This window comes from Misgurnus anguillicaudatus, unplaced genomic scaffold (genome assembly GCF_027580225.2).
Source record: "Misgurnus anguillicaudatus unplaced genomic scaffold, ASM2758022v2 HiC_scaffold_31, whole genome shotgun sequence".
In the NCBI taxonomy this organism is placed as follows: domain Eukaryota; kingdom Metazoa; phylum Chordata; class Actinopteri; order Cypriniformes; family Cobitidae; genus Misgurnus; species Misgurnus anguillicaudatus.
In genome coordinates, this window is record NW_027395281.1 from 3,479,627 (window position 1) to 3,505,233 (window position 25,607).

General features: G+C 37.9%; 2 protein-coding genes across 4 annotated transcripts in view; both read right to left on the reverse strand.

Annotated features, from left to right (window-relative positions):
• Positions 1–9,603, reverse strand: part of LOC141362953 (ribonuclease inhibitor-like) — a 44,047-nt gene extending 34,444 nt beyond the window's left edge. Inside the window, exon 1 of the mRNA XM_073865271.1 lies at positions 9,298–9,603. Within this exon, the coding sequence (XP_073721372.1) occupies positions 9,298–9,603 (306 nt within the window). The remainder of the gene's footprint in view (positions 1–9,297) is intronic.
• Positions 1–25,607, reverse strand: part of LOC129452697 (NACHT, LRR and PYD domains-containing protein 3) — a 224,675-nt gene that overhangs the window by 89,433 nt on the left and 109,635 nt on the right. Inside the window, exon 10 of one of the 3 annotated variants that reach the window (XM_073865353.1) lies at positions 20,618–20,788. The exons of the other annotated variants lie outside the window; for them this stretch is intronic. Within the exon in view, the coding sequence (XP_073721454.1) occupies positions 20,618–20,788 (171 nt within the window). The remainder of the gene's footprint in view (positions 1–20,617; positions 20,789–25,607) is intronic. 3 annotated transcript variants of the gene reach the window in all.

Below are 25,607 nucleotides of genomic sequence, written 5' to 3' on the forward strand. Positions count from 1 at the left end.
CCCGTCTCGGCCACTTAAACTCCCGATTGTCACGGGAAGCGGCTGAGCGGGCGGGGCGAGCTGCTGACAACCGGTTCCCCTGCGCTGCCGAGATGGGGTCCGAGGAGGGGAACAGAGGTGGCCGCTGCAGTGCTATGCATTTTTCGGAAGCCAGTTTGAAGAAGCTCAAAAAGATTATTTGCAGAGAGATGGGAGAGCAATTGTGCAGCAACAATACGTTCCAAAATTTTAGCAATGAAAATGGAGATTTGAAATTGGACGGAAATTATTTAAATTCTCAAGGTCAAAGCTATTTGTTTTTGGAACAGGGGTTACAGCTGCAATTTTAAGTGCAGATGGCACCATACCAGAAAGCAAAGAATCATTTATAATACTCAAAGTAGCAGGACACAAGGAAGAAAAACATGACTGAAACAATTTAGTAGGTATGGGATCAACTATCGAGGTGGTAGCTTTCATTTTTAAAACCACATTACACAGATATTGGGAATCTAATGTGGAGAATTTTGAGAGTGTAACGCCAGAGAATTCTGTGTTATTTACTATAGAACTAACAGATGCATGTGACATAGCAATCTGATCTCTAATCACCTCTTATTGCTGAAGTACACAAGAAACCTGTTACATAAATAAACAGAAGAAGAAACATTAGACATGTTATTTCTGTTTTAAAGTGTGTTGATTGTAGGAAGCAGTTTTTTTTAATTATCTTGATTACTTGCAAAAATCTGAAAGAAATGAGCAGAACATGTTGATGCAATTTCAGACCTATATTCACACAAGCTTTCTTTCCAGGCCTGATGATACACAGTTAAACCCGTGAAGCGCCACATGCGCTCCATTTTGCGATACTGGGTTTTCATTGCATGCAGATCATCAGTATACCAGGGGGCAGATCGTTTAAAAGAAACAGTTTGTGTCTTCGAAGGAGCCTTTCGTGTCTTCAAAGGAGCCAAAGTAACTTTGTCATCCAATGTACCAGTTGGTAAAATACAGCTTGTAGCAGAGTCAATAAAGTCAGAGAAGTCACTGGGCGCAATAGATCTTCAGTTGCGGTAGATGTTAATACGGGATGTGGAAAAAATATCAGGTAGCTCCAGATTAAATAGTTTGGCTAGCCCAAAATCAGAATGTGCCATTTTGAATCACAAGGTCTAACATATGGCCTTTGTTGTGTGTGGGACAGTTCACAACTTGGTGAACCTCAAAGCACTCTAATGAAGATGTAAAGTCTTTTGTGGTTGCAGTTTCTTTCTTGTCCATGTGAATGTTAAAATCACCAAGAATAAGAATTCTCTCAATTCTCCAAACCAACACAGACAATAACTCAGCAAAGTCAGATGTAAATTCTTTTTGTTACTCTTGGGAGGCCTGCACACAGTCACAATGACAGTAGGTAATGAGGCAGAAACTCTTAAGGGGAGGCATTCAAAAGAAGCAAACAGAGGGATATCCACAGAACATAGTCCATAGAGCTGTTTAAACGGCACAATGATACCACCTCCTCGCCCCTTTGAACGTGGGAGATCGCATAATCCATAACCCCCAGGGGTCAGTTCATTAAAAAGCAGAATCTTTGTGCCAGGTTTCTGTTAAACAAATAATAATCCAAGTTGTAGTCTGTAATTAAATCAGATATGGACAGGGCTTTGTTGTTTACAGAGCGCACGTTTATCAGCGCAGATTTTAACACTCACAGCGGAGCGGCCAAGCCCGGTGCAACCTCTTTATGCACGGCTGCCAAGTTATTAAGCCCCCGTTGGTCTCAAAGTTGACTTAAACGGTTTGCACAGGGCAACTGGATAAAATATTTTTTGATATGAGCAAAGATACCAACAGTGTGATGATCGATGTAGATAGTGTTAAGAACAAAGAATTCCATAGGTGTTTGCGAGTGCGCGTGGTCAGTCCCCAAAGCATAATTCCCATTTAGGTTCAGCAGCTGGCGAGAAGTGTACCTTATTATAGCCATGCGATTCCACATCACGAAGCAACACAACAATAGATAAAATATGAACAGACTTGTTTCCTCTGTCAAATATCTGGGAATTTGGCTTGATTCAGAATTAAATTTTAAAGTGCCCATCTTATGATTGCTTTTCCACAAGTTAAATAGGTGTATGAGTTCCATAAAGCATGTTTCAAAAGTTGTTTGCTCGAAATAGCTTGTAGGAAAAGATTGTTACCCATCTCTAGGAGCCTCTGTTTCAGTGCATTTCAGATTGTGCCATTTTGAGCTAGTCATTACATATTTATGAGCTGCTGCTCCTTTGATCATGCCCCACTACTAACGTCATGTGCGCGTGCATAGTGATATCGTGAGCAGTACAGACCATTCTGTGTTATTATTTATATATATTATTATTATTAACGGTTTATGTTGCCAACAGACAAATCATGCAGAAAAGTATCACTAATAAGTACACTACAGGAGAAGAAACTCATGACACACAATGATTCCAGAGTAAATTGTGATGTAGCAGTCTCAACAATACACTCGTTTTCCCTGGACAATACTAACATATTCCCGTTATAAACATTTACAAACGCATTATTTTCGCAAATGACAGAAATTAACTCTTTCACCGCCATTGACGAGATATCTCGTCAATTAACAGAAAACACTTCCCCGCCAATGACGAGATTTTCCGTCTTTCCACAATACCGCTATTATCAACAAGGTGGCGCCCTTCCGCAACTTTTTAAACCCGGAAGTATTGCCCTATGGCAAGCGGCTGCATGTCCGTAGCTGTGTCTGAAACCGTTCCCTCGTTCACTCATTCAATATTCCCTATATGGGGAATGACAGTTAAGTTCACTATATGGGGAAGAAGCAAATGAAAATGAGTGAGCGATTTCGGACACTGACGTAAATATCATGCGTCAGAGCTGTCGCAGAGATTCATCATAAACACCTGTGTGGCTTTTGATTGTGCTGCGAAATGGTAAAGTTTACTTTCTTATTGTTTTTCACATTTGTCATGTTTATTCTATTAGTTGACCATAAAGAGAGCAAACAACTGGTTATAATATTTATTTCTGCTGATTTTTGATTGTTTAATAAAAAAATTTATTAGATTTTAAATAAAAGATAACGCAATTATTTTTAATTTGTTTATTTTCAAAAAGCAGAAAATAACTGACAAATTATAAACCTAAATGTTTGGTGTTTACTGTCAGTATCCTTCAGCTGATTCAAGTTACGCATTCGTCTCCCGTTGCATCATGGGAAATATGAGTGAACGAGTGTACATCGAATGTACCCTCAAAATCAGAGTGCATTGTGGGTAAAAAGTAGTGAATGAATGTAGGGAATGAAGTTGTTCACTCAGGTTTCGGACGCCACTACAAAATGGCCGACACCCGAAATAGTGCACTATATAGTGGATAGGAAGCGGTTTCAGACACAGCTCGTGTCTGTTTTAAAGATCGCTCTGAATGGGATCTCTATGAGAAGTCCGTCACAAAAATGGAATTATCTCTGCTTTTTGCTCAAAATGTGGTGTTTTTGCAGAAACCTACCCATATTCAAAAGCTGATTACAAAAGAACTACTAAAGGTAGGATGAAACGTTTTCTTTTTGTTTGAAAGCAGAGGGTCTGTTCTTTCATTTGGTATATTGTATGTTTATATATTTAAAGAAGAACATTTTCTGGAAGGCATTAAACTTTGGTGAAAATCATGAAAAACGCTGGCGGGCAACTTTTTTAAAAAACGCTGGTGGTGAAAGAGTTAAGACCCGGCGGGGGATATATACTACTTGTGGGTCGCGTGCTAATTGCTAGAAGCTAGCGAGAGGTCCGGACCATAAAGTTAATAGACTCGGGGGTATGTTGGCCTCGTCAGAAAAGCCGGATCGGTAAGGCCCGGTCTCGGTTAACTTAGTTTGGCAAAACACTTTTAGTTTGGCAAAGCACTATTACTTATAATAAAGCCGTTAAATTTTTTTTTTACTTTCGAAACCACGCTGCAAACTATCTAGCCTGCAAAAAAATATCTATATATCCTACTTTATACAAACATTAAAGGAACAGTATGTAGGATTGTGGCCAAAACTGGTATTGCAATAACAAAACTTGTGGCTAAAACTGGTACTGCAATCACACAACTGATGGCCAATACACAACATGACAACATAAACATCAGTTAAGGGCTGCAACTCCACTTTTTAAATGCCAATATCCTGGCCAGACCACTGTTGTCAGTGATATAAGTATTTGAAATAAAAATGATTTCTTAATGTTTAGTGACATATCAGGGCCCTTTTATGATTAATTGATATAAATTTCTTACATACTGTTCCTTTAACATATATATAAAAGGTATAATTTACGGGATTAGCATCAATGTATGACCTCTGTTTCGAGATACAGATGCAAATGTAGTATTTTGTGACAGAAGATGACAACATGCAAAATATAACGTGACTTCTTACCGTTTGTGTTGATATAGCGATCGCGAATCGAATCCAGTCTGTTTCAGATGTGTGAATAATCCATGAAAGTCCAATAAAATACATCCAATGACCATTTTTGTCCACAAATGCGTATAATCCATGAAAGCTACATAGTCTGTTGTTTACATCAGATTTCGCATGAACGTCTTATCGCCGTTACAATCTGAGGACAATTTGCGTTGTAACACACTGTATATGAGATCACATTTTAGGTGTAAATAAACACGAGTTTAAACTTTGTTTTTAAAAGTAGGCGGGAATATAATCCATAATATCCAAATAGTGCTGTTATTTCCGTGAGCCATGATAACAGTATAGAGGATATAAGCGAAGTGACTTCTCGCTCTGTGCTCTCTCTAGCTCCTGGTGGGTGGAGACCTGCGAGTGGGGTGGTGGGTGGGAAAATTCAAACATAATGTGACGAAACGGCTAGTTACATCACAACGGAGCTGAGTTTGAACTTGCGCAATCTGAGACTCAAGGCAGAGGACATTCAGAAACGTGTATCTCACTCAAAACAGCATGGATGGATTTTTTCTAAGTTTGTATGCGTGTGGAAGCATCAGAGACACAAAATAACACCCCAAAACCCAGAAAAAGTGAGTTTTTCATAATATGGCCACTTTAAACAACACGTTGATTACATAATAAAACGAACATACTCTTGTTTAATGCCTCTATACAGGTCATCAGATTGTTTTACATCTAGAGTACTGTAAGATAATTTCCTGAATAAATATAGCACCTCCCCAAAGGACACTGCATTGGGGCAAAGTGAGTGCCCAGGAAGGCAACCCTCTACGATTCACAGTGGATTTCCGACACATTTGGGTTTCAAGACACACCTTTAGGGTGTCATACATTTGTATTCTTATTCTCTCATCTACCATTTGTATGGAGATGTGATGTTTGACAATCAAGAGTATCTATCTGTATGCAGATCTACCATTTGTATGGAGATGTGATGTTTGACAATCAAGGGTAGCTCTTTTCTATTGAAATGTCTCAGTGCAAGTGGTTACAATGGTCTCACTCATGTAACAACAGAATTCAATGTTAAAGTATGTGAAATTTCATTCAATGTTGATAGACACCTCCCATTCTAAGCATAAACCAATCACCCACTGTATACAAATTAAGGACAGCCTTTAGTTTGACAACAACCAATCAGTACCAAATTCCTATATGCTTTGTTCTCTGGTTATTTAAGGAGGTGTGTAGAAGATTTAGACGGGACTTTCGATATCTAGAAATGCACCCCCATGATGCTGTATCTTTGATACAGCATCATGTTTCTTTTTATTTTATTTTGAGGAATCTGTAACCAGATCTTCATCTCCTTACCAGGTATGCAATGGTTTTTCGTTTGTTTCGTATTTGAATTGGAATGTAAATTGGCTTCTGAATTATGTGCTACCTACCTGGTTAATAAATTGTTATGTTTGCATTCATTCTAATTTGCTCTGTATTATTGACTCTTCTAAGTTACTATAAAGTATTAAGATATCCTTTGTTACCACATATCTTTGATCGGGGTTAATTCATGTTAATTAAGTTCTACCTCTAAGTAAGTTGTTACGCAGTCTTGTTTATATGTGGGCCATCAGGGTGATGAGTCATAACCTCTAATCATTGCCTTTACTTTGATTAAGTTGTATATAGTAATATGATTTAACTATATTCGGCTAGACGGTGCTATGCCCAAACCTCTGGTCATTGTAGAGCTTGAATTAAGTTGTATATAACAGGTTGTGTGAGGCTATATGGATACGTTTTAATGAGAGTCCGTACACATGAAGCGGTATTGTTAAAATTGCTTTAGTCATGAACCTCTAGTTATTGCATGGTAGATTAATTATTTAACTTTCACTAAGTTGTTGGGTAATCGTATTTGTATGTGGGCTATCGGAGTGATAAGTCATAACCGCTGGTCATTATTTCTGCTATAATTAAGTTGTATATAGTAATATGATTTAACTATATTCGGCTAGACGGTGCTATGCCCAAACCTCTGGTCATTGTAGAGCTTGAATTAAGTTGTATAGCAGATTGTGTGAGGCTATATGGATACGTTTTAATGAGAGTCCGTACACATGAAGCGGTATTGTTAAAATTGCTTTAGTCATGAACCTCTAGTTATTGCATTGTAGATTAATTATTTAACTTTCACTAAGTTGTTGGGTAATCGTATTTGTATGTGGGCTATCGGAGTGATAAGTCATAACCGCTGGTCATTATTTCTGCTATAATTAAGTTGTATATAGTAATATGATTTAACTATATTCGGCTAGATGGTGCTAAGCCTGAACCTCTGGTTATAGTGTGAAATTTGTACTAAGTTGTATACAAACGATTGCATGAGGCTATATGTGGACTTTTAGCAAGATATCGCGGGAGCGGCATTGTTAAATTGTGTTAGTCATAACTTCTAGTACGGTCAGATATGTGTTCGGAATCTGCATAACGGCCGATGTGGACTGATACGACATGGGTAATCGAATGAATGAGTTAAATATTATTTTGAGTCAAAGAGAATGATCAAACGTTTATCCAAATTCCAAAATTACATCCATTTTAATGTTATGTTTTATATCCTTGGAGTCAGATGTAAAGTTGTGTAACGTTAATTTGTCTTTATAAGCGCCGGAAAAGACCGAACGCGCTATAACCCTTCGTTTGGATTCCGTCGTTGGGCCAAACGGATGGATGGGGTCATATTTGGTCCCCCTACAGTACGAAAAAGATAATTACCCACTTAATCTTAACAATTATTGATTATGCTGATATAATTTATCAAAGCATGTACAATGTATATCTGAAACCACTAGATGTTCTATTTAATAATCTGTGTAGGTTCATTTTAAAGTACCCATATAGAATTCATCATTGCCAATTATATAATCAGCTTAACTGGTTGTTGCCTGATTAAAGACGACAGTATTACTGGTTTCGATTTATTTTTAAATGCATCTATTTGAACTTACCATCATATTTGAAAAGTGTTTTTTTACAATATACTACAACTAATTTTCTTCGACACTCTCAATGTTTGACCTTTACTACCCCTGTTATGTGCAAAGTAGTTGGTCGGAGGTCCTTCTGTTTTAAGGTTCCTTCACACTACAGACTTCAGACTGCCTCCATCTGTGAGATCTAATACTACTTTATGCTTCTTTAGAACATCTTTGTTAACCTATTTGAAAAATGATTGTAAATGCTTTTAATTGTAATGGCTCCTTGAAATATTTTGTTCTTGATTGTCAGTTTTTGTAATTGCTATGGTTCCTGAAACAACCGTCTTTGTAAACACTTGTATAATGCAGACTTTTAAATGGCCCTGGGAGGAGACGGGGATTTGTGAGAAGAATTGTCTAGTAATGTTTTGTTTGTATTGTATTGAATGTATTGTATTTGTTGTATGTTTTTGGTCCCCCTTGAAAACGAGATGCTGCATCTCTCAAGGGGTTTTCCAACAACAACTTTCTTTACAGGAGGAAGGTGCGGCAGCCAAACGCGCCACATGCCCTTTCAACCAGAAGTTCCGAATTATTAATTTAACTTTTACTGCAGCTCATCAGTGTCATTTTACAGCTGAAGTCAGAAGTCACAACACAAACTCCTTTTCTACAAGTGATGCTCAATTCAACCTCCTGTGTTTACCTGCGCAGACATTAAAAGCACAACTGGGTTGAAACTTGTATGATGTGTTGATTGAGTACGCTGTGTTTCCTGCAAGATCTGTCGACTGGACCATCAAGGAATAATATTTTGATGTGATTATTTATATAATGAGGTTTGGGCAATTCATAGTACAGGGGCTTCCCAGGAGAAATAACAAAAACAGGAGGGGGTGAGAGACGGGTGCAAAATATGGGAGACTTCTAAAAATATATGGATGACATACTTTGATCTACATCATGTATGTTACTAACCCAAGTGTTTCCAGCTTGAATTGTGGATTTCTCTGTAGAAAACAGAGAGATTCAACATCAGTGTCTGATTGTTTTTTTCCACTCAGGTCCAGATGTGAAGGATTAAAATTTAGAGCTGAGGTCAGAGCAGAAACACTTTCATCTTTCAAACCACACTGTCTTCAAGGTTCAATTTATTGCCATATAGTGTAAAACACAATTGGAATTCTTTACAGCCAGTCATGCATGGATGTTATGTGGCAGACAAAACATTAAGACAGAACAGGATATAACAATACACAGTGCAATAGTGCTTAAGCAGAATGGAAGGTGCTAAAAGTAATAATAATACTTATACTAATACTGAATGATATTAGTAGGAGTAATAGAAACAATAAAGTGCAAACAGTGCGTTCAGTCCTGAAGAGGAATTAAACTGTTGTTGAGCAGCCTGGTGGCCGTGGGAAAGAAGCTCAGGCGATGCAGGGATTTTGCAGTTCTCAGGAGCTGAAGCCTTTTACCTGAAGGGAGCAATTGAAACATGGCACAACCTGGATGAAAAGGGTCAGACTCAGCCATAATTTTTCTTGCCATTCTCACAGCCCTGATGTTGTGAAGGGATTCAAGAAAAGGTAGAGAGGTGTTGATCACTCTCTCTGCTGAGCAGATCACCCGCTGCAGCTTGGCCTTGTCCTTGGCTGCTGCAGCAGGGAACCATGTAATTATTGATGGTGTAATAATGGATTCAATGATGGCAGAATAAAACCGGATTAATATTGACCTGGGCAGCCTGAATTTTTTCAGATGCCGTAGAAGGAACAACCGTTTGTGGGCCTTTTTCATGAGGGCCGTGGTGTTCTGGCTCCATTTAAGATCACGGGAGATGGTCAGCCCAAGGAAACGGCAGGACTTCACAATAGTCACAAAAACCTTGGCCTTCTTGGGTATAGGGATGATGGTCGCAGCCTTGAAGCACGCTGGGACACGACACAGCTCCAGTGAGATGTTGAAGATGTGGGTAAACACCGGTGTGAGTTGATCAGCACAGTACTTCAGGGCAGACAGTGAGACAGAGTCAGGGCCGGGTGCTCTCTGGGAGTCCTGGCTCCTGAGCAGTCGTATCACCTGGCTCTCAGTGACAAGGAAAGGAGTGATGGGCTGGTGAGGAGGGGGATGGGGGAAGTGGAGAACGGAGAGGGAGGGGACAGGAAATGAGTGACAGGAGGGTGAAGCCATGATTGTGGCCCGGGGGTCTAGAGAAAGGGGCGGGGGGCTCTGTCTCGAACCTGCAATAGAAATCATTGAGTTTGTTGGTGAGGGGCAGGCTGATGGGTGTCGGTGGGGACTTGGGTCTGTAGTTGGTAAGTTTCTTCAAGCCCTTCCAGACAGAGGAGGGGTTGCCATCGAACAGCTGCTGCTGCAGCCTGTCTGTGTAGTATTGTTTGCCTCTCTTACTGCTTTAGCAAATCTGTACTTAGCCCGTTTAAACAGATCGCCTTTCCACTATGTCTGGCCGCCTACTTTCCCTTCCTCAGCCACTTAAACAGAGGGGATAACCAGGGCTTATCGTTTTTACAGATTTCTGGAGCGGAGAGGGACACAAACTTCCTCACAGAAGCCGATGAATTATGTCACGGTATCAGTGTATTCATCCAGATTGTTGTCAGCTTCTGGGCCTGCCCACTCGAAGGCCTGGTCACAGCCCGCCCACTCAAGGCAAGTGCAAAGTCACTCTTGTTCTTCACTGGACCACACTCTGAACTGACTCACTACAGGTTTAGAGTGTTTTAATTTCTACCTGTAATTGGGTATCAGATGGATGAGGTTGTAATCACTGTTGCCCAGCGCCGCACGTTGGACCGAATGATAAGCCTGCCTAATTGTGCAATAACAGTGGTTGAAAGTATTCACTCCCTGAGTGTTGCATGTGACTTGTTGCCTGTACCTAGGAAGCGACCAGCTAAGATTTGCCCCGTTAAAGTCGCCCACAACTATAACAAAGCTGTCTAGGTGCTGGCATTCCACACTCATTATTTGCTCAGCCAGTGTGTCTACCGTGCGGTGACGTCAGCAGATGGTGGAATGTAAACACACACGAGTTTTGACTTTTGGGCTAGTGTGTTTTTTTTTTATAGTTTTAGCCCGACACAGTTGTCATTTACACGTCCAGCTTCATGTTGTTTACAGTAAATAGCAAATGTATTTGCGCCCAATTTTGTACCCATGGGCGTTCTGGTCTAAAAACGAGGTGTGTTCAGGCGCATTGCCAATTTGAGGCAACTAAAATAAACTACGCCATTGACCAACAAAAACCTGCTCTAAAGTCAACTGCACAATATTGCTTTTGTTATTTAATGAGCGCGTTAGAAATATGCACCTATAAACGGGACGACAACACGCATTTGCTTATCACATACATGAATAAGCATGTAAAAATTGAAGGATTAAAATGTAAAATATTATTATTGAGTCTCTTGGACATAATGAGGAGAGTTTACAGGACTTTAGAAGGCATGAAGTTGAGATCAGCAGGCAGAATAGCTGCTTCACATGTAGTCTGTAAGTAAACAGATATTTTTTAATGCTACCCCACGAATTTATTGTATGATGACTTTGTATCTTTGGATATGATATGATGAGATCAGTACCAGTGCTAAAGCGCCTCTCTACACGTTTTTTCATTCTTCATCTCCTGTTTGTTACAAATAAAGTATTTTTCTAATCTTGCCTCATACTTTAACAGCAATTAAAATACGGCTTATTTTACTTATTACTTCATTACTAAAATAACAACGTTTAAAGAGTAACAACACTTTATTTACAAAAACAACCATTTCAATGAATAAAACACAACCCAATTTTTCTAACATCAACCTTAAGCTGGTGGTCTTCTTCCTCTGCTTACAGTTTTTCATTTTACAAACTCCACCATGTAAATGGGGAATTCGCCTTTTAAAGGGGATGAGAGATGAGACTCTCATTGGTTTATTGCATGTTACGCCCAAAACACTCCCATTACTCATTACAAGAATAGGAACAACCCTTTTAGACTGTGTGCCAGGTACATAAACCCTTTCTCCCATCATTAAACTAGTAAAAGTGAATTCAGACACACCCGTTTAGACCGTGCATTGTGCGCTTTAGACAATGCACTCAGATCATTAAAATAGAGCCCCATGTATTTCATAAACCTCATTTACACACTGATTTCAGAAAAGTCCCATAAAGTTGCCAGTGTGCCTTCTGTGTGAATGCAAACACGTCCCGTAATTGTTTATGGGATGCCTGTACAGTAAAATAACTTTTTTTATCAGCTCTACAAAAGAGTTTATTTTGCGTTTATTTATTTATTCTTCACGCCATTCCAGCATCTATGGCTATATTTTAATCCTTGCATATGTTGATCAAAGTAAACCCACACTAACACATGTAGAACATGCAGACTTCACAGAGAAAGGCCACCTGATAGCCAGGACTTGAACTGAGGATCTTCTTGATGTGAGGCAACAGTGCTACCCACTGAGCCGTATTTTGTGTTTAAAACACTAAATGAGTCGGTATAATGTACAGTAACTCCCTGAGGAGATAATAAATGCTGTTGGAACTGAAATTTTCTTTTCTGTCTGTCGAAAAAAAAAATTACATTTGCAATTTGTTGCTTTTTCTGTTGAACTGAACCATGATGCCAAAACCGAGTTACATACAGAATCATGACTTCTGTGTACCATAACACCAGAACTTGAGTTGATTTAACCACAACTGAACTCACTGCCTTTTCAGACAACTTTAAAAAGAAACTTACATTTTAAGACAACAAAACATTGTGGCTCTGAATGTGTGTGAAAGTGTGATCATTAAAAATCCTCACCTGAGTGTGTTGAGTCTACAGTGTTTATCCTCCAGTAGATCACAGATCTGTATCAGTCTTGTGTTGTCTAGTTTATGATCATTCAGATTCAGTTCTCTCTGGAGTAGAGGATTTTTACCAAGAGTTTCACTCAGATACTTGAAGACTTCAACTGCAGAAGAGCTTTTCAAAAACCTGAAGAAAACAGAAATTCAAATTCGACTGAAAGTTGTCGGCCATGGTCAAAGATTTTCAAATAAATGTACTGCAGCCCCGTTATGCATTAAAATGAAAAAAATATAAATCTGTGACTCCGTTATTTTATACTCTGCGAAGCCTGTACCGGGTCCAAAATTACTTTAATATTGATTTATTCTTTAATATTCTGCCATGAGCCTAGAACCCCAAATGTGATATTGTTTTAAGCTTAGAATTTCTATTTTCTGCAGATATGCATCACTTTGATTATGGGTCGGGTAATATATATATATATATATATATATAAGCATGGCTGTTTTATATGACAAAGATGGTCTAATGTATCTAAAATTAACAAGATTAAATTTAACTTTTGATATGATTTTTAAAAGACAGTGTAGAATCTAACACAATGCCGAGGTATTTGAATTCATTTACCAATTGTAATTCTTCTGGATTTAAAAAAACATTAGAACAAGTAATTTCAGTCTGTCGCTTAGAAAACATTAAACGGACAGTTTTTTTTGGGATTCAAGAGTAGACATGATTCAGTTAACCATTCCTGTACACGACTCAGTGCAGATGTCAGTGACTGAGAGGCTTGTTGTACAGTTTTTGTATGTGTAAAAATTACGGCGTCATCTGCATACATGCCCTTTTCAGATCCAAAAAAAACAGCACCCACAACAGAATGAGTGTCTAGCGATTGTTTGACCTTTTCGATAAAAACAGTAACTGCCGTTTCAGTTGAATGGTGGGCGCGAAAGCCAAAACACTTAGGATGCGGAGAAGATGTACATATATTTAAGTGCGTTATTAATTTTTTAGCTACTCACTTTCAAAAACTTTAGATATGACCGGTAAAATGCTGATAGGTCTATAATTGAAGAGTTTCGTTGCAAAACGAGATAAATCCATTTTTTAACATTTTTGTCAAAACATGTTTATTATTATGTTATCATGTTATTATTTTGTTTTATAGTACTACTTAGCTGTATTTTTAAGTTATAAAGGTTTAAATCAAAACAAACCAACTGCAGTTGAATTGAAATTAATTGTAATGCACAACCAAAAAAAACGAGATTTCTGAACAATTTAAAAAACGGTGGTTATCTCGTTTTGCAACAAAACTCTTCAATTATTAATATCCAATTTACTCCCTTTTTTAAAAATGTGTATAATTGTGGCCATCTTCCAGTCGGGTGGAACAACAGATTATCTTATTGACAGATTAATCATATGTGTAATAGGACATATTAAAGACTCTTTATGCAATTTAATAAAATTGGTGTCCAAACCCATCCTTGCTTTTGGAATTATTACATTGACATTAAGTACTGTTATGATATTCAAAAAAAGTTTATTTCCCCACTCTTCAGTTGAATAAGAATAATTTTTGCATACTACATGATAAAGAAAAAATAAATTTTGGTCCTGTTTACTGTCACCTGCTGGTAACAACCAGAACTGTCTCCAGTCTGCTAGAGCACTTCTGATATCACTCATTAGCCACATGTCTTTGAACGCATTTTCTAAACGGCTTTTCGATTGGTCAGAATCAACATGTGGGAAATTCCAATGGAACCCTGGAAGTAAACAGAAAGGAGGAAAATACAGCAGACACCATAGACAGACGGCTGTACGCTGTAATTATGTTTGTGGTTGTTATACATATTTTGTATACAGCACTCTAGACAAACTCTTCATTTCCAGTATGAAGTGTGAATGTGGCTTGAAAACAACGCTTTAATGCACTGCAAATAGTTTGTCTTGGATTCTTGCTCGGACCTGAATGCGCACAGCATAGCAGGACACCTGTTAGCACCTGAACTAGTAATCCACTCAGTCTGACATTTCCTTGCAGGTTGTTAGGCGCGCAGAGAATAAATAAATGTGTAAACTACTGCCATGGTCCTGATACAATCGTGAATCGCCAATCTCACAGACTGACGATAGGATGATCTCAAAATGGGGCATATCGACCAACACTAGCAGGGTTCCCCAAATCTCACCCTCAAGGGCCGAAGCACTACAGAGTTTAGCTCCAACCCTAATTAAACTTACCCACTTGTGATTTTTTAGTGATCATGAAGACATTGATTAGCTTGCTCAGGTGTGTTTGATCAGGGTAGGAGCTAAACTCTACAGTGCTCCGGCCCTCCAGGGTAAGATCTGGGGAACCCTGCTGTACAGTGTTAGAGACAGTAATTTACTTTCGTATGCTTCATGGCAACTTTAAATAAAGCTGCATTGCAGGATCTTTTAAGTGTGTGCTGTAATATGATTCCATATATTGTTTTCATGCTTGTTTACAAACGAGGACGCGTGATCTCACGTAATGGCGGATATCTGTTACATGCTATACAGTGTTATGCTGCGTTCCAGACAACCTGTAACCCATAAATCACAACTTCAAAACCATGACTCCCGACTCTGAACTGGGAGTACATCGATCTAGTACGAGTTCACAGGTGGGAAGTCACGGGTTTGACTGCCGTTCCAGTCCACTTTCACTGGTAGAAGGTTGTAAAAACACGAGTTACAGGCAAACAAGAACCCATACTCCCAGTTTAGAGTCGCAAGTCGTGGTTTTGAAGTCGCAATTCACATGTTCAAAAACCTGCCTGAAACGCAGCATTAGACACAGTAATTTACTTTCGTATCCTTCATGGAAACTTTCAGTTAGGCTGCACTGCAGGATCTTTTAAGTGTGTGCTGTAATATGATTCCATATATTGTTAACATGCAATGCAATTCCATACAATGTGCTTTACACGCGAGACCGTTTTTTATGAGCGCCGCATTGTTTACGCAGAGAGGCGAGCTCGCGCACGTGGTCGCCATATGCAATGTGTTTTTAAAGTTCATGCTCGCTTACAGAAACGCGTTAAAAACAGAAACTATACGATCAGGCGATGGGCATCTGAAACAGCTTTTTATAAAACTAATCACTGCAGATGACTATCTAAGATGTTCTGAATTTAGTTTATGTACATGATAGTTTATCTGAATGTAGTGCTATCAGTGATATTTACCCATTAGTTATATATGTAAGGGTATTTCTGTGGACAATTTATGCTAACCGCTGTTTATAACTCTCTTACAGGTCTGCATCCCTCTCATCAGTACAAAACAGAGGTGTATAATACTTAAGTTTTTAGTTACATTTTCCAAGCATCTATGCTTTATCAGAGTGTTTGTCTTTGGAAAAAATGTACTTTTCTTTACTAAAAAATGTTCACTAAATTCTAAAGCATAAAATCATACTGTGTATTCATTATATATTGCATATTCAAATTGATTTAATGCCTAATTACATAAAAATTGTGTACTTTTACTTTCTTGAGTAAAAGTACGAAAAATTACTAGATGTTTAATGTACTTAAATATTAAATATAAACTCAAAACTTGAAATTATGAAATGTGGTGGAGTAAAAATTATGATAATATGTTTTGGAATGTTTGTTTTCCAAAGAAAAACACTAATAAAATACGAATAATTGAAAATGTACTTTTATGTAGAAAGTAAAAATACTTAAGTACTATACAACTCTGGTACAAAACTATGAAGTGGAAAAACACTTTTTGGACATGAAGTTAAATGGTAACATGAGGCACATGAGCAGCTCTGTTAGGTATCAGTTTCTCAGTTTATACAAGTTAAGTTTTTGAATAGAGTTTGTTTCCAAATAAACTTAAAATGTCCTACTAACCATCATTTCTATTTGGATTATATTGTTAACTTCTTAATAAACCACAAACAAACATGTATACATTTGTCCTCACATTCTTTACTGTAGTTTTCTCTTACATTCCTGCCTCATTATGCAGCTCATTATGCAGCTCATTGTTTGCTAGCTGTCAATCAATCCTTCTCGCATACGGCCCCTCTAAACAAAAAGTGTCTTACAATTTCTAAATCAATATATTGGTTTATGTGAATGAGTAAGCAGAATGATTTTCACATCATTTTAAAGAAAAAACTCTAGACTACTAGATTCTGTTTAGGAACGTCTTGTTATATCATGTTTAGTATGGGTTTTGTGGAATTATATCAGTGATTTAAAAATTGTGCTTTTTCAAAAACCATGCATAAACATTTTTCTCTCAAAAATACAAACATGTACATACATGTAGCTCATATAATATTTTATATGCGGAAAACACGGACAGCATCGCAAAATGCATACAAATGGAATTAACTGCACAACGCGGAATGTCATGAAGTTGGCAGATTTTGGATTCAGTCATTTTAAAAACCCATTATAACTCATTAACCGGCAAATGAAAGGACAGAAATGCGCGAAAACATTTCCCTTTTGTGTAATGTTGGACTTAAAGAAAGGTGTATATACGTCCGTTTCTCGTCATGCATCGCAAACAATGACAAGCGCCTCATCAGACTATAAGCAGGTTTCATTAAAGCCCGGAACACAGCAGACGAAAGAGGTACATTATGCTTTCTTGCACGCGCACATCTGCACCGCTTTGAATATTTACAGACACGAGGGTTGATGAAGCGCGCACACAGAGAGCAGTCAGCACAGCTCTTTTATTATATACTAATGAATCGCAATTTTGATCAGGAAAAAAAAAATCGCAATTCGATTTTTTCTCTGAATCGTGCAGCCCTACTGAACGCAGTGGTATGAGACACTTGCCATTATTATGTTTTAAAGCAACTGAAAAAAGACCAAATGTAAGAGCATGTCACAACCTCTGACAGTGTCCCAAAATGGTCAGACCCCAGAGGCTTAACGGCACTGATACCCCTGTGGTGGTTTTCTGTGACGGGAAAGAAACATTAAGCCGTCAACATCTAATCATTTACGCGAGAGGCACTCGGGAGCCGGTTGCTTGTTCTACCGACAGCATCAAGTTTCTGTCATGCTAACCCATTACCATTACACATTACCAACTTACGATAATATTAATTAAAGTCAACGAAAATCGAGAAGAACCAAAACATCTTACAGCTGATATATATATATATAGGGATGGGCAGTATTTCAAATACATTTATTTAAAATACGTATTTGAAATACAAAATAGTATTTTGTATTTTAAAGCCTTTAAAAAAAATGAAATGTAATTTGTATTTAAATACATTTAAGATGAGTATTTTTGTATTTTTAAAATTTTTAAAATACTTCGGGGTGCTGTTTTCATGCATCAACTAGTTCAGACCAGACACCAGAGTTCAGGTAAGCAAATATATCTGTGCAGCTTTTAGTGGGCAATAATTGAAATGTTGGAGTGGGAAAAAAGCAAGGGCAATTTAATTATTAGTTGTGATGTGATTTGTGTTATTATAACTGTCGCGAAAGGAAATTCAAATTCACACTTGCACGTTGCAGTTGCACGACTGAGACAGAGTGTGGAACGCTGACAAATAGGCCTACACTTTTGACTTAAAGGAAAACCACCATTTTTTTATATTTTACTATGTTCTTACCTCAACTTAGACAAATTAATACATAACTATCTATTTTCAATGCATGGAGGAAGAGCACTTAGTTTGCAGCATTTCGACTTCAGCGCGCAGTAACATCTTGACAGGAGTGATGATGTTACTGCGCCAGAGGTCGAAGTGCTGCAAACTAAGTGCTCTTCTGCCATACAATATAGTTCTCCTTTTTTATTCACTTAAAAATCACGTTTTATTTTTTGCCACCATACTTACTCGTCATGTAACAGTCTTTGAATGGGGAAAACATGGAAGTGTTTGGTGGCTTCTAAATTCTTCCCTGTTTGGATCCTAAGGAATAAATGGGACTAGGCTAAATGCTAACACATTCATGACACGCTGTGCAAAGATGAAGTGCACATATTGAAAAAAGATAGTTTTATAACAGCATCATGAATATTCTTCAGTTCATAATGTTTATTTGACCGAGTATTAATAATATTTGACATAGTATTAACACTTAATGACATAAATCACAGTTTAATGTAATGTTAACCCACAAAGAAGTTTCTTAAGTTTGATAATTATTGTTTATGATATATAACAAGTTGTGTTGTATTGGTTTATGTGTCAAGTTGTCATAAAGATATCTCAAACAATGTCATCTTTGCATTAAAAATGACATAATTGAGTAAATGACACTTAATGACAGTTGTCATAAATGTGCATAAAATCTTCTTCATGTTCATGACACATGCCATGTTATGATTATGAATGTGTCATGTCAGTCTTATGCACACCCCTTCAAGTAAAGTGTTACCAAGGTTTTTTCTAGTTTTTTATTTCCTACAGGGCAGGGGAAAGCAAGAGGAATGTAAAATAAAACAAACGTTACTAAGCAGTTGCTTTTTGGCATTCAGAAACAGACCCAGACAGATTTAAGCCTAATAGGGATACTTGCACTGAATCACCAATTTCACATGTATTTTGTGTATTTTCAAAATACATTTTTCGACACGGTATTTGTATTTGAAATACATTTACATGTATTTATGCCCATCTCTGTATATATATATATATATATATAACAGCATATGACAGTAAGCAATGACTATATGACAAAGTAAGTGTTTTGGTTGATGCCATTAAAGGAACAGTATGTAAGAAATTTAAATCAATTAATCATAAAATGGCCCTGATATATCACTAGACATTAAGAAATCATTTTCCTTTCAAATACTTATATCACTGACAACAGTGGTCCGGCCAGGATATTGTCATTTAAAAAGTGGAGTTGCAGCCCTCGACTGATGTTTATGTTGTCATGTTGTGTATTGGCCACCAGTTGTGTGATTGCAGTACCAGTTTTAGCCACAAGTTTTGTTATTGCAGTACCAGTTTTGGCCACAATCCTACATACTGTTCCTTTAATGTTTATTTTTTTAATCAGTGTATACCACGAGTCAACCGAATGAATATAACATGGCAAAGATGCATGCACATGTATATATTGATTCAATAGATTTATAGCATTTTGTGGAAAAAATAATTCGTTTTTATAATAAATCTTTGAAAATCAAGTTATGGATTTGAATTTTTTTTATGTTTTTATAACCTAAAGATTCTATGTAAAAGTTTGTAACAGGAAATAGTGTTTTTCATCTTGTCACTTTCTTGGTATAGAAAACACGCTTTTACCGAAATTTATTCCACCATATGTGGGGATGGGGACACTTCAAATTTGGGTAGCCAAGTACGACTCAGAATAATTTATAAGATGCTCACATTTGTTTTTAAAGCCTTGCACAATTTAGTTCCTGTATATCTGTCCAGTATGGTGGTACTTTATACCCCCTTTTGATTCTTTAGATCAGAGAATCAACATCTGCCCTGCTCTACTAGGACAAAATATAAGTATAGAGGCGACAGAGTCTTCTAACAAGCAGGTCCTAAATTGTGGAATGCCCAACCTCAATTTATTCCATCTGCCAAATCCGTATCCATGTTTAACGGTATGTTAAAACTTTAATTAAATTAAAATCTTTTAATTACGAATGGGGAGCCATTTAAATTGGGTAAACTGTTTATCTGTGTTTTTTTGTGATTTGGGTGTTTATATTATTGTTATGTTTTCTGTGGTTTTTTAGTTCCTGATTGTGAAGCATTTTGAGCCACGCAAGTTGTACTAAATCGTGCTATATAAATTAATAAAACAAAAACAAACAAATAGACTTAGTGCATAGATCGCGTACACGTCTGAAACTTTGTACCTGCACATACTGTATATTGTTTTTTTTTTTATCTGAACAATAATCTATAAAAATTATTATCCTGTATTTTGTATCATTTCAACAGAGCTCACCTGACTTTCTTCAGTGCACAGTTTTGATCTTGTATTAAATCATAGATGTGTTTGACTCCTGAGTCTCCAGGATCATTTCCTCTGAGATCCAGCTCTGTCAGATGTGAAGGATTTGATCTTATAGCTCTAGACAAAGCAACATAACCTTCTTCTCCAATACTACAGTCTGAGAGACTAGAGAAAAAAAGTTTGTTAATGTCTGTAAAAAAGTAAAAGAGATGTAATTTTTAATGTCATTTAGACATATACACAGGTGCTATTTGTTTTGTTGATTTGAGCTTTTTTTAGATCTGATTTGTCCAGAATTAAAAGAAGAAAGTAAAGTCAAAGGACATTAATGTCATCTTGCAATATTCTCCACTGTCAATGTTTGTCAGTGGTTTAAAGTTTATGTTTAAAACATTTGTAAAATATTTAAGTATATGTATAGTCTGACCTCAAGATCTCTAATTCACAGTTTGTGTTCTTCAGTCCATCACAGAGCAGCTTGACTCCTTCATCCTTCAGTTTATTATTGCTCATGTTGAGCTCTGTCAGACAGCTTTCTGACCCCAGAACTTTAGCCAGAGCTGAACAACTCTTCTCTGTTAGATTACAATCATTTAACCTACAAAAAAAACATTTCAGCATTAGATTATATTGAAAATAACATGAACAGACACTGGGTCTTATTCACTAATAATTGCGTACGTTTTTCATATTTATACGCACACTTGAACTTCTCATAAAATCTTTCCGCCTAATTCACAACACGTGTGTACACACATGAATTTGTTCTTATACTTGTTCTTACGAATTTGGAGTGTTCTGCATGAGTGGCCACGTGCACGAGGTCGGTAATTTGCATAAAACACACCCAAACCAGCTCCATGTAAGGGCTTTTTGCCTCAGCGGTCCATAGAAAATTTTTAAGCAGTTTGTCACTAAAGCAAAATAGCTCGAAAAGAAATCCACAATCATATTTATTATCGGCAAAGTTCCGTTTTGATTTGCATTTCTTATTTGGGAGGTTTTGCTGTCGCTGGAGGACGCCAGTGCTGTCTAATGGTAGCCTAGAAATCTAGACGCACCCTAGCGGCCGCAAAATATATTTGCTGCCAGGGTTTAGTCTAGGCACTCACAATACACTTAACAGCTCCAAAAACCAAAATTTGGTCAGGCCAATCACATCGTGTGTAGCGTCTGTGGGGCGGGCTTAACATGATGACGACAGAGCTACGACGGTTCCTACTTGAAAACAAAGAATGGCTGCTGCTGCTGGCGAACAGCTTTCTTTTGAAGCGGCTTTGGCCGCGACTCTGGAGGACTTAGACTTATGTTTTTCTTTGAGAGAAGAGCACATAACCCTACTGAAGTCCTTTTTAAGCAAGAAAGATTTGTTTGGAGTTTTGCCGACTGGTTACGGTAAAAGTTTGATATACCAATTAGCTCCACTGGTGGGGAAACGCATGGGACTCATACGTCACCTTCTTCTTTGCTCTGATTGGTCATAGCGCTATCCTATTGCGTGCAGAGGCATTTTGAGGGACAACCTTATATCCCGCCCCTTGCATTGAGCCGTTTGTGTGAAGAGTTGCCAGACCTCACATCTTGATGTAGGTCTGGCTAACCAGGCTAGTCTAATGGAGTAACATTACATAAGTATTGGATGCATTAACAAATATGACAGACAGAAACGTGCATCTGTATCTAAAATAAAACAGACAGGAGATCAACTTAACTTGTCTCTGATATGATAATGTGTGTTTTATGTTTGGATGTGGTTGAACCATGTGTTTTTATTCTAGCTGCTGCCTGTCTTGGCCAGGTCTACCTTGTAAAAAAGGTTTATAATCTCAATGGGACTTTAACCTTGTTAAATAAAGGTTAAATAAAAAATAAATTCATTTGAGAAGCGAATATGACCTCATCAGGATCTGAAAAGTAGAAGAGTGGAAAACTGCTTTTGTGGCCCCTACTGGACACTTTAAATATATAGTCATGCCATATGGATTAGTTAAAGGTGCAATTTGTAAGATATTTGCAGTAAAATCTCCAAAAACCACTAGGCCAGTGTTATATATTTTGTCCAGCTGATTACTATCAATATTTGTAATGTTTTCTACTACTTGTAAATCGTGAGAAAATTTCCATTCAAAACATTGACACGGGGCAGTGCAGTCTCCTATCAATGACGTTAATATCCATGTGACCCTTTGTCACCGCCTTAATTGACGTAACCCACATGAGAACACTGGTCGAGCTCGAAAAAATAAAATGGCGGCCAAGGAAGCGGCTGGAGCACAAATTTAGTGAAAATAAACGTATATTTTCACTTTTTAAGCATTTTAATTTCATTTCTAGCGAGAAATTAGTATTGTAGTTTTCAAATATGTGATTAGTTATCACAAAGGCGCTCTCTGTTTTTATTTCAAACACGCTGCCTTTGAAGTGCGTCGGAAAGCCTTTCTCTGAGCGGCCTTCAGGCCTCCGAGTCCGAAGTCATGTCCTCATGAGGCAGCGAGGCCACAAGTCCTCACAGTACTCACTGCCTTGAGTTTTCGGACGCAGCCAACTCCCACTACAGTAAAAGAACTTCAGAAATTCCTTAGTTTTGCCAATTTCTATCATCACTTCATCAACAACTTCAGTATTAATGTTTCCCTCTCATCATGCAGTTAAGAGTTAAACCCAAAACCTTGTCATGGACTCCCAAATCAGATCAGGCTTTTTAAAACTTAATAACTGCTTTCTGAATGGCTCCCATTCTAGTCCACCATGATGCAAACAAGCCATTTTTAGTTAAAGTCAACGTATCCCATACTGGCAGAGGTTGTCCACCTCAGTGCCGGAACTAGAGGTCGACTGACATGGCTTTTTCTCTGGCCGATGCCGATATTTAGAAATCAGGGCAGCCGATGGCCGATATGTTTGGCCAATTTTCTATAAGTACATAATAATCAAAATGTTCTCATCATTAGCAGATATTTTAAATGTAAAAATGTCACTATTTAAGTCATCACTTCACAGACATCAAGGAAGTCAACGCCGCCCCGGAAGATGCCTTGGATCGGAGCAAGTGGAAGAGAATATGCCGGAAAGCGGACCCCGCGCCAAGACGGGACAAACGCTAGGAAAGAAGAAGTCACTATTTAAGTCAAAGTATTTAAAAAAAATATGACTGGTCTTTCTGAAGAGTTTTACAACCTCCTCTGCACCATGCATTTATCAGACACAGATATTACCTGACACTCTTCTGTCATCATCTTTGATCAGTTTTTAACCTTGACTGTTATTGCGTTGTAGGATAAAATCCTCATTTGTTAGACCTGATAAATTATTTATTCATCATAAAGTTAACATAGTAAATGTCTATGTTTTTTTTAGTTGAGACTGTTATTTAGGGCAAATCTTTCTAAACACATTTACATTCTCATTTCTGAGGCGCTATAAGTGACTGATTGTGCTGACAGTGACGTCTTGTGAGTTTAATGGTGGGACAGATCTTTTGTTTCAACCGTTCATTCAAATGAATCCGTTCAAAGGAGTCAGTTCGTGAATCGAACGCACTATGTTGTAATCCAGGCTGAGCTGTGCAAAACTGTAAACAAAGTGTTACTGTTACAACACAAAAAACATTTCCTCTGTGGATATGATTTGGTCTTCCGACCTTTCGCAATCGAGTCAGTTTTGCTTTGAGTAATAAAAGCAGGGAGACAGTTTAAAGACAGAAAGCGTGCGCGCGCGGCTCTGCTCTCTCTGTCACGCAAACAAAACTCATCATCACTCATTAATAACATAAAATGAGCCTACCTGTAACCTTTGCACCGACAGTGCACCGTGAGACATAAGCCCGTTGCGCTGTTGTACTGGCTGCTTAATTCGCGTGATCCCACCATCATTTAGTAAAGCTGTTTGTGAACAAGGCACGGCTGCACACACACGGGAGCGATCTGTTTGCAGCAAGAGGCAGCGGCACGAGTTCTACAACAGCGCTTAGGTGCCCGCAGATGCGCCTGCCTATTAATCGGCCTAATTTTGCAGCAAAATCGGCCAGCCGATAAATCGGTCGACCTCTAGCCGGAAGTCCCAACCCCACTCAGATGTAGACCGTGGGGTGTCTTGTTATGGATTCGCCAGGTTCTTTACTCACTCTTCCTCAATGATCCACATCACCTGAATTTGAATCACCGTCACCTAGGGGTGGGCGGTATGAGCAAAAATTCATATCAAGGTATTTTTCACTCTTCAGCCGGTATAACGGTATTACGGTATGTCGCCATATGAGATAAAACAATTTGGAGTCACACTGTAGTAAACCTTAGTTAAATTACAGACAAAATTTGTATTTTTAACCTTATGTTACTAATAAGTGAGGGATTGGACATAGACATAATTTTTTATCTTTTCCCATTTTTTCCTTTCAAAGCGCCATTGTGTGGATGGGTGGACTAATCTTCTTATGCGTATTGTCACTAATATGGAAAGTATGAAAATATGGTCATTTGCTGGTAGGCTATGTGCCTTATTACAATGTTTTACGCTACGTCCAACAACTTTAAAGCTGTGTGCTGTATATCTTGTGTCTGTTTGATTTATAAATATACAAAGAACGATTTTCTTTTTGTTGTTAATATGAACATCTGATGGGAGATGCCATCTCACTTTAAATTATTATTAATCCCTGACTGCATTAATGAATGCATTAATGATTGCATTTAATTGCATTTGATTTAATTAACCAGCAGATTCACATTGCCAAAAACACTCCACTCATACGTTTTTATGCGTAAATATGCACTATGTATTGTTTAATAGCCTCTCTAATTAATAAATCTGCATTAAGAAAACGAAATTTACCATTAAAGGCTGTTTTTAATGTGTTTGGTACGTTGCTTACGTTGTCCGCTAAAGCACTCTGAAAGCGCTATTCATTTAACCGTAACTCCTCAACCATTTGCGCTATCAAAAAAGGAATGGTTCCTAAAAGAAGATAAATTGCACTTTTTGGCAAATTATGGTTTATTACGGTAATTTCTAGTCATCCAATCGCTTACCTGGAGAGCGCGTGCAGGGCGCAGTAGAGAGAGCAGATCTGAGTGAAAAGGGAGTAACACCGTTAAACGCCTTTGAAGCAGTGAGGTAAAAAAAGCCTCCTAAATGTATAACACTGTTGACGCGCTGTTGGTGCCTTGGGACTTGACAGTCCGACTGTTTAAGTTGATTTTCAATAAAGCAGTGTTGATTTTGTTCGCTTCTGGGTCCTGTTATGTTTCAGAACCTGGTAATGCTTAGGTAAACCACGGGCTTGTTTCTCGCCAAACTCGCTGAAATATAGTCTTTGGCAGGATTTGCGCGCACTATTATGTGCATCCTCTTAAAAAAAATGATGATTAAAAATGGATTGAAGTGCGGTCGGAGCTTTTCGTTATGTGTTTCTGTGGACA